Here is a 10167-nt window from a genome sequence, read left to right on the forward strand (position 1 = left end):
GAAACTCGAAAAACCGAAATTTTGGTTTTCACCGAAACCGGTTTCGGTTTTCTCCAAAACAAACGAAAAACAGGTTTTTGTGCCAACTACAAGTCATTTTATGATATTGCGATGACGACGATAATTCGACACTTCACCACTGATATCTCAATATGATTTATTTCATGATGTGGTGATCTGCTCCCGCTATCAAAGTTCCGTGGAAAAAGATATTATTATATATTTCGTGGTTAGATTTGGAATACAGTGAAACCTGCCTTAACTGACACCTCTCAATAACGGACACCTCTATAATACGGACAGATTTTTTTTTGTCCCGGCAAAAATATAACATTATGTTCTCTTACGGAACAAAACCCACCCTTTTACGGACACTCTCAGATACGGACGTGGACAGTCCTTTTTTCCCCAAACGTTTCAATAACCTCTTCATAACGGACAGGAATTATTCTCGATTCTGCGATATATTACAAGAGACAGAAAAGTCTTTTCCCCACAATTGTATCTATCATGAGTCTAGACCGGTGAACCATCAAACAGAACAGCTTTAAGCTGAACTTAAAATTCTTCGTTGTTTATGCCCACAATAAACTGCTTTTTGGTGGAAATCCTAGAAAACCTTTAATAAGCAATAACACTCATGCAGGGTCAGTCGTGTGGCCAAGAATTGTATGCGAAAGATCTTCCCTTCCCTAACAAATTTAGCCCTTTTGCCTCTGGGCCTTGCATCTTTCCCGACAATTTCATAGATAACAAAACATTGTTTGTTTTACAATAACATTTTCAACGAGCAATATTTCCTCTTTTTTTTCTTTCTTTAAGAAAAGCAACATTTTTCTTTTACTTAAGATACTGGAACAAATCTGGGTTAGCGTTTTACGGGCTTCCTTTTTACTTTCACTAAGAGGATATTCTTTGTGATTCAGACTGGGTCAATAAACATATGTACTCCCAACAACTTGCCTTTTCATCCATTCCGCCAAAGAACGAATATATTAACACACCCCCCAGTAATAATATTATTTAACAGAAATGAATTTCTCCTTCATCCCTCCCAATAATTCAAATACTTACTAAATAGAGTATTTTCATATTGAATTTTACGTATTTATTTTCATACATAATGCATTTACTGTATATTACTGCATATAACTAACATTGTGAGAAATTAAATTTTTGTAACCTCTCTGTAACGGACACCTCTCAATAACGGATAAAAAATCATGACCTATTTGTGTCCGTTATTCAGAGGTTTCACTGTATAAGTAGCATTTATGTTTTGAAATCTTGAAATTCAACCCTTTTTCTCGACACAAACACTCTTTGTCTTGGAAAGGGGATATTTGCGTCTGGTTTCTTTTTTTCTCTTTTAGTTCGGCTTGTTACTGGTACTGAAACCGGATATCAGGATAGGCTAATAAATCGGAGGTATGAGCAGTGGCAAAGGGTGATAGTTTCAAGAGGGTATAATAATAATAATAATAATAATAATAATAATAATAATAATAATAATAATAATAATAATAATAATAATAATAATAAAATAGATTAGACATTAATATTTTACTACAGAAACACAAGAAGACAAATTCACACGAATTTAACGTAATTGTGGACCATCGACAGCACTTATTCGATCCGGATCTCAATTTTCATAATGAAATTCACGTATGTGACTCATATCTGATCTTCATTCGCCGCAATTTAATTGTTTTAATTGGGCGTGATCAGGTGGAGAAGATGGACTATCACATTATCTGGGCTTCTCAAGAAACATATGCTGTTTAGTCTACTTGTACTGAAACAAACTCTGCTTGTAAAATTTCGTCTTTAATTATATTGTTCAAACCAAGCATTCAATTAAGTCATTTTGTGTCACTTATTTCCCCTTTAAAAACAGAATCAGACTTAAATATTTTTTCATACGCTGCTTTTTATTTCAACAACTACAAATATATATATTGTAGCATTGCATGCAGACCTCTCTTGCCCTCTTTGTTCTATTTTTAATACAGGAGTTGGTCTTCGTTCATTAATAACACATTAATTTTCAAGACCACTGACATAGAAGATTCTCTAATAGGAATTATATTATCTTCATATTCTCCATTTCCTGACATTTCCTCTCATTCACTTTTGCAAATGTAAGAAAAAAATGTCACTCGCAATGTCTCAAAAAACATACTCTCTACCAAGGGCGCCCATCATGGGGGGCAAGTTGGGGCGTAGAGGAAATTGTACTTCAGAATATCGAAAATCCAATAGAATTTTTACATTAGTTACAGCAAAATTTGAAACTATTTTTGAAACGTCGCTTATACTTGTCCCCCCTTGGAAACCACAACATGGGCACCCTTGCTCTGTACTCAATTCTAATGAACTCAACGAGTGTGATTTCGTACAGATTTGCATTAACGTAACGGAATAAAGGGACATCAGTTTGCGATGATAGGTATAGCACCTTTAGAATACGACTAACTCAGGAGAGTAATGCTTCCGGAAATAGGAAAGAAAAACACAGTTCTGATTGGTTTATCGTTATCCATTTCATGCCACGTTGCATTCAAATAGCGGAAATCAAACGACTGTTGTTGTCGGTCTTCGTGGCCGAGTGGTCTAGTAGTCCTGAGAAGTGGTTAAAATAGAAAAAAAGTCAGGAAGTTTTTTTTAAAAAAAAGTGGGCTAGCGCTATATGCTAGTAACGAAAATCTCTTTTGGCGTGAGTTCAAACCCGGCCCGAGAAAAGTTTTTTTTTTTACATTTTAAAATTTTTTATAACACTTTTTAAATTAAAATAATATGAAAATAATACTTACTTTTGTGCAGATAAATAGTAGTAGTAGTAGTAGGAACGGGTTAGAAGCCCCGCAGGGCTCGTTTTGTTCCCCTTGTACTCCATGATATAGGGCTCATTTTGTTCCCCTTGTACTCCATGATATAAATTTTGTGACCAACTTAAAACAACTGGTTAGGATAGCGCGTAAAACACCTGGCTAGAGTAGCGCGCGAAAAACGTACTTGCGGGAGCATTACTCTCCCGAGCGGGTTGTTTTAGAATTGCTTATTCCAGCTTTTGCGTTGCGTTAGAGTCCGCAAAATTAAGTAAAGTTGGTTCAGAATGGGGCCTTACATTCGCTTGCTCTTTATTTGTTTGACATACCGAATCGAAATCGAAGGTCACGAGAAAAACGCTTTATGTAGAAACGAAAGTCGATAAGCGCTGAGTCCGGTCTCTTTCGCGGATCCAACTCCAATTACCAACACGCTCTCTCGTGGGATTTTCTGAGTAGCTTGGCAGTAGTTCTACTGCCGCCTGAGACACTGCTCGGTGAGCCTCAAAGCAGTGGCGCTAACCACGATTTCTTTATTGAACACGCTTATCGACTTCCGTTTTTTTTTTCAACTTAGAAAACTATCACACATTCTGTGCAAGGAAAATGAATTAATTATAAATTATAATTTCAGAAAGCACATGAATAGGCCGGGCCTCAGGGTCTCTTACGTCCCTTCGCCACTGGGAATGAGCACTACTTTTGAAAGAAAATGAGGTTCGTGTTCCATCTTGTACTTTGGCTTTTTAATTTCATTTCAGTAACTTTCTGATGGCTCGTGCATCAAATTCGGTTTACATTGTGATATGAGTTACGGTCAAACTGCCCCATCAGGAAGTCGCGGTTGGAAAAAGGTATTGCCGCCGGAGGCAGCCGACACCCGTCCGAGGCGGCACGACGATCTACTTGTTCGAAGTTGCCGACCTTTTGCCGCAGCGGCAAGCAATTGTAAATCGTAAAATAAAATCCGGCTGTTTGCCGACTGCTCGGCAAGGCAACTATTCGTCACGGTCGAAAATCACTCGGAAAGACGCCGGTGTCCGGCGCCGGCAATCCGACCGCGGCATCTGGACGGCATGGACAAATTGTCCGACTGTAGGCGGTAGGATCCTGATGGAGTGAAATCGAAGCGTCAATCGAGCTGAATATATGGGTGGTCATGAGTAATCCAGAAGACTTGGTTGATATTTGAGATTTTTATTTCACTTATACATTTACATAGTAGTATTAAAAGTAATAATGTTATTCATGCTCCCTCTCCAGCTTCCCCACCCTCTCCTGCATCCATTGCAACTTCCTCGTAGTCTTTCTCTAATGCTGCTAAATCCTCACGGGCCTCATTAAACTCTCCTTCTTCCATTCCCTCACCAACATACCAGTGAACATATGCTCTCTTGGCGAACATCATATCAAATTTTACATTGAGTCTCTTCCATGCATCATTTATGGCAGTTGTATTGTTAAGCATACATAATGCTCGTTGGACTTTGGCCAAATCACCTCCTGGAACTACTGTTGGTGGCTGATAATTGATTCCAACTTTAAATCCAGTCGGACACCATTCCACAAATTTAACGGATGGCTTGGATTTTATTGTAGCTATTGCAGCGTTTACGTCCTTAGGTACAACGTCTCCTCTATACAAAAGACAGCATGCCATGTACTTTCCACTTCGAGGGTCACATTTCACCATCTGATTGGCTGGTTCGAAGCATGAAGCAGTGATTTCTGCAACGGTGAGCTGTTCATGATATACCTTTTCAGCGGATATTATAGGTGCGTAAGTGGCCAAAGGAAAATGAATTCTAGGGTATGGAACCAAATTAGTTTGGAATTCGAGTACATCAACATTTATTGCTCCGTCGAAACGTAGCGAAGCTGTGATTGACGAAACAACTTGTCCTATTAGTCTGTTTAAATTGGTATATGTTGGTCTCTCAATATCCAAGTTTCTCCTACACACATCGTAAACTGCTTCGTTGTCCACCATGAATGTGCAATCTGAATTTTCTATGGTTGCGTGAGTACACAATATTGCGTTATATGGCTCCACAACAGCAGTAGAAATGTTTGGTGCAGGATAGATGGCAAATTCGATTCTACTTTTCTTGCCGTAGTCTGCTAACAAATGGTCTAGTAGCAACGATGTAAATCCTGATCCTGTGCCTCCTCCAAAAGAGTGGAAAACCAGAAACCCTTGTAGCCCTGTGCATTGATCAGCCAACTTTCTTATTCGGTCGAGCACTACCTGAATCATGTCTTTGCCAACAGTGTAATTACCTCTGGCATAGTTGTTAGCTGCATCTTCTTTCCCTGTTATGAGTTCTTCTGGATGAAATAGTTGTCTGTAGGTCCCTGTTCGAACTTCATCAACTACCGTGGGCTCCAAATCAGCCATTATTGCTCTGGGCACATTTTTACCACTTCCTGTTTCGCTGAAAAAAGTGTTAAAACTGTCATCAGCACCTGCCACCTTGTCTGAGGGCATTTGTCCATCGGGTTGGATTCCATGTTCTAGGCAGTATAGTTCCCAACAGGCATTTCCTATCTGGACACCAGCTTGCCCCAAGTGAATAGATATGCACTCACGCATTGTGTCAGTGTTGTTGCAAAAGGAATATCAAGGTTAAGACCTTTTCTCTTGATGCTTTCGATAAAATTCTAATATTTTCTCAGAGTACTTTGTAAAGTTGCTTTCGTAGTTTTTTGCACCTTTATTTAGTCTGATCGTTGGTTGCTGTGTAACTATTAATTATATCAATAATGATTGATATACTATATTATTGTCCTACTTAACTATGTTTGAATAAACAATTAATTTAATCTTACAATATATATGTATATGCAAACAAGTAAGAACAACCTCTTTAAAAAGTCACAACTGATTTTCTTTCATGTATAATTCTTACATAAATAGTTGCAAAGAGCATTCAATCGCAACATATATACAGGGTGTAACTTAAATAATGGAACAAACATTGGGAGATGGTTCCTGGCACCGAGCTAAGGAAAAAATGTCTTATGAACATATAGCATGTTGGACATATTGGCAGGGTTAACGAGGGCTGAAACCGTCATGCAAAGAGACACAAACGTACATTTGGCACATCACAGGAGATGTTCAAAGTGCCCACCATTGATAGCAATTCATGTAAGACAACGCCTAACCATGGATTGGCGAACCCGTTCGAAGATACTGGGTCATGATGAATAGTTGCATAGGCGTTATGAATACCCTGTTCCAAGTTATTGACATTGTTGACAGGAGTAGGATACACCACACTTTTAATGTATCCTCACCCCGCAGTTAAAAAAATCCAGTGGATTTAAATTCGGAGACAATCGGAAACTATCGAAGTGAGCTCGAGCCCGAGTGAGCCTGAGTCTCACAGAAAGTAACACAGCCGAGCTCCATTGAACATAATGATTCCAAGCCCGACAAAAAATTGTTTTTTGCGAGCCCAAGTGAGAGCAAGTCTAACTGAGGATAGTGAACTCGAGTCCCGTTGAGGGTAGAAAGCCAAAGCGCGAGCCCATATGAGGTTATGGAGTCTGAGTCCGAATGAGCGCGATAACAAATGAAATTGATAACAAACGAACAGCATGCGTGATAACGAATGAACAGCATCCCAAGTGAGCTCGAGTCCCACTGAAAGCAATAAACCCGAGCACAATTGAAGGTAATGATCAGAAGTCCGAACCTAATTGAGCTTGAGTCTATGTGAGTGTAAACCTCACTTAGGGTAGTGAGCTCGAGGGCAAATGCAATTGAGATTGCTGAGGACGAGTTTCACTGAGGGCTCCAAATGTGCATTTATTCGAACGAAATTTGTGAGCGCGAACGCCAGTAGGCTAATGACTACAAGCCTTATTACAGAATGTGAGCTCGATCCGGAATAAACGCGAGCCTCAACGAGAATAGGGAACGCGAACACCACTGAAAGTAATGAACCTAAGTTCAAATGAGAGCAAGCCTACTGGCATCAGTGAGCTCAAGTTCTATTGATCAGTGTGAGCTCGAGCCCAGTAGAGAGAAGTGAGGTCGAATGCGAGTGAACACGAGTCCAATCGAGATTAGTGAGTCTGAGCCCCTCTGAATGTAGTGAGTTCAATCCAAATTAGGCGTGTGTTCGAACGTTATTAGTGAGATGATCTCCAATTAGGTTATTGAGTGCCAACCACATTGAAGAATGTGAGTAGGAGCGCGAACCTCATTAAATGGTGTGAGTCCAAACTCGAGTAAACGCGAGGCTTAACGAGAATAGGGAGCGCCAGAACCATTAAAGGAAGTAAACCTAATCCCATATGAGTGTATATACAACTGATATTAGTGAACTCGAGCCCTATTGATGTTTGTGAGCTCGAACTAAGTTGACGGAAGTAAACCTGCGGGAGAAAACACTAGTCTAATCGAGACTAGTGGACCCGAGCCCACACAAGCGCGTATTCGAAAGAAATTAGAGAGCGTGAATTCCAAGAAGCCTAGTGAGTGCAAGTCTCATTGAATAATCTGCGACCAAGACCGAGTAAACGTGAGCCTCATTGAAGGATTTGAGCCCGAGCCCAACTAACCGCGAGCCTCAATGAAGGATGTGAGCCCAACTATAAATGAGTATAAGTTCCACTGACATCAGTGAGCTCGAGTGCCACTGATTGTAGAGATTGAGCCCAAGTAATCGCATGTCCGAAAAGGATTAGTGAGCGCGAGCTCCGAGGAAGCTAGTAAGAGCGTGCCTCATTGAAAAATGTGAGGCTGAGCCAGAGTAAGCACAAGCTTCAATGAAGGATGTGAGCTTGAGCACAAGTAAGTACAACCCCCACTGAACCAATGAGGTCGAACCTCACTAAGTATAGCATGCCCGAGCTCAAGTAAGCGTGTGCCCGAAAGAAGTGCGAGCTCCAAAAGAGCAACAAAGTGGTCGCCTTATTTAAAAAAATGAGTTCGAGTAAGAGAGAACCTCAAAGAGAACTGTGAGGCGCTTGCCCAATGAAGATAATGAACCCGAGCACAAATGAGTGCAAGTCCCACTGACGTAATTGAGTACGAGCCGTATTGCTGGTAGTGAGCCCGAGCTTCACTGAATGTAGTGGACCCAAGCCGAGGTAAACGCGTGCCTCAACGATATTAGCGATTGCGAGTTCCAAGGAGGCTCGTGAGTCCGATTCTCATGGGAGGATGTGAGTCTGAGCCCGAATAAACTCGAACCTTAACGAGAGTATGAACGCGAGCCCCATTGAAGGTAATGAACACGAGTCAGTAAACTGCATATGTAAACATTTTGAACGCTAAAGTGAAGCTTTAAATTTTAAAGAAGTGCAATAAACGCTGATTGTTCACATACGGAGAACCTAATGTTTTGAGTGAACGTTAATGGCAGAAAAGAGAAAAGCCAATCAGCTTTAGCGATACTCGCTTGTTTTTCGGCTTCACCGAGTTACGGAGACAAATATAGCTATGGACAAATCCTCAAGGTTATAACATCCTTGAATTGAGGACGATTTTGTTTTTCTTCTTTTCCTTCTGCCTCGTTAAAATGTTTTCACAAGGATACGAACCAACGTTCAAGTTATTAACATCGAATATAAGATAATAAAATAATTAATATTAAGCACAAACTTGAACCTTTTCATAAGAAATGAATATATTATACAAATAAACATGATTATAATGCCAATATCCGAAAAGTGGTCGTAGTAATGGCGCTTCAGCAGAAGATATCCATTGAGTCCCACCGTGCAGCTGTTGTCTCTGATATTGTTTTGCCTGTTGCTTTGTTCAGATCGGTTGCATATCTAAACGGTTTAGATCGGTTGTGTGTATAGAAGACATTTCTTCGCAAAATGTTCTAACAGTCGACACTGCAATGGGTGGCTCTTCCATAGTTCACAATTTTGATAGCATAATGGACATTCGTTTTTTGACCGAAGGTTGTACGTAATTTAAAGACACTGTCGTGTAGAACTATAGTCCATTCTAAACTAGAAGCAAATTGACGTTAGGAGAAGCACGTGGTACGCTGTTGCCACTTCGTGCGCATCCCGGTTAGTTCTCGGGCTAGAACTGTCTTGTGAGTCAACGAAAAAGGAAATCTCTAAATATTGATTTGTTTGGATGGATGAAAAGATATGTTTGTCGTCCCAGTTTCTGCATGTTGGGAAGGGGGAGGGCTGTGTGTGTGTGTGTTTGTGTGACAGAGAGAGAGAGAGAGAGAGAGAGAAATGAAATCTTGCTTGTGATTGTAAAGAAAGTATTCTTTTTAAATGTGTTTTTTTAACAGTAGAACATCTTTTAAATGCTTATGAGGAAAAAATAAATGAAAAATATAAACAAATCATGAGGATAAAAAGAACTTACAAAACACTTCTGAATGTCCGGATTCATCTGAAATTTGGGGCTGGTAGAAATATGCATTTGTTAGAAATTTGTCAACAAATATTTACAAATAAATGATCTTTAGTTTTTTAGTTTTCTATGTTGTTTCTCTAGCAGATGCTAAAAGCTATAACTGCGTACTGTAGTCACACCAATATAACGGGAACAGGGTTCTGCAATAATTACGTTTTTACCATTAAGCAAATTTGCACTATACACACAATCTGCATGCATCATACTCTAACTTTCTATGCTCACAGATCTCGTGTCTAATCACCCTTCTTTTCATGATATATTTCCTACACTCAATTTGAAACGATAGGTGACAGCACTCTTTCAATGTAGGTGTGTGCTAGTGATCTGTTTCACCCCGTTCTACGGTACTATACTGACTAAACGTAAGAAACAAATATTTCTGCAATGAGATCAGTAAACAATTTTTGGTTCCCGCGACGATTTTGCTTTTTCAATTTTTTGTCACTGGAACATATTATATATATTGTGCTGTCCAAAAAAAAAAGTTTGCTTTTGCCATTCAGGGTTTCTTCCAGACATGTATTTGGGGTGGCACTGCCCCCCCGGAGCTCTGAGAGTGCCCCCGGAAGAGATCAAAATAATACGTCTTATCATATAATAATAAATAAAATAGTACCAGCAGTGCCCCCCAGAATACTACATGTGTCCTCCTCCCGGAACACATTTTCTGAAAGAACTACTATTTTCATTTTATTTCAGTATAGGCCTAGAAAGGTAAATGCAAGCATAATTTAGAATCAGACATACCTGAAATGTAATTTATTCCAGTGGAGAGACTCCACTCAAGTCATCATCATCATTACTACTGATGTCACTGCTACTAAGCTCCTCTTCACCAGATGAATCACTGGAACCACCAACACTTATTATTAATTGTTCTACATTTCTTCAAGCACACCTTCATTTTTCCATGCATCTTGAATAACT

At 39.7% G+C, this 10167-nt stretch overlaps 1 protein-coding gene across 1 annotated transcript; it reads right to left on the minus strand.

Moving 5' to 3' along the window:
- Positions 1 to 4065: 4065 nt before the first annotated feature.
- LOC145664641 (tubulin alpha-1 chain-like) lies at positions 4066 to 5565 on the minus strand. The gene has a single exon (XM_081731473.1). The coding sequence runs from the start codon at positions 5422 to 5424 to the stop codon at positions 4078 to 4080; it is 1347 nt and encodes a 448-aa protein (XP_081587599.1). The 5' UTR covers positions 5425 to 5565; the 3' UTR covers positions 4066 to 4077.
- Positions 5566 to 10167: the final 4602 nt, after the last annotated feature.

The sequence above is a fragment of the Thermobia domestica genome, chromosome 11 (assembly GCF_964235325.1).
Source record: "Thermobia domestica chromosome 11, izTheDome1.hap1.1, whole genome shotgun sequence".
Lineage (NCBI taxonomy): Eukaryota > Metazoa > Arthropoda > Insecta > Zygentoma > Lepismatidae > Thermobia > Thermobia domestica.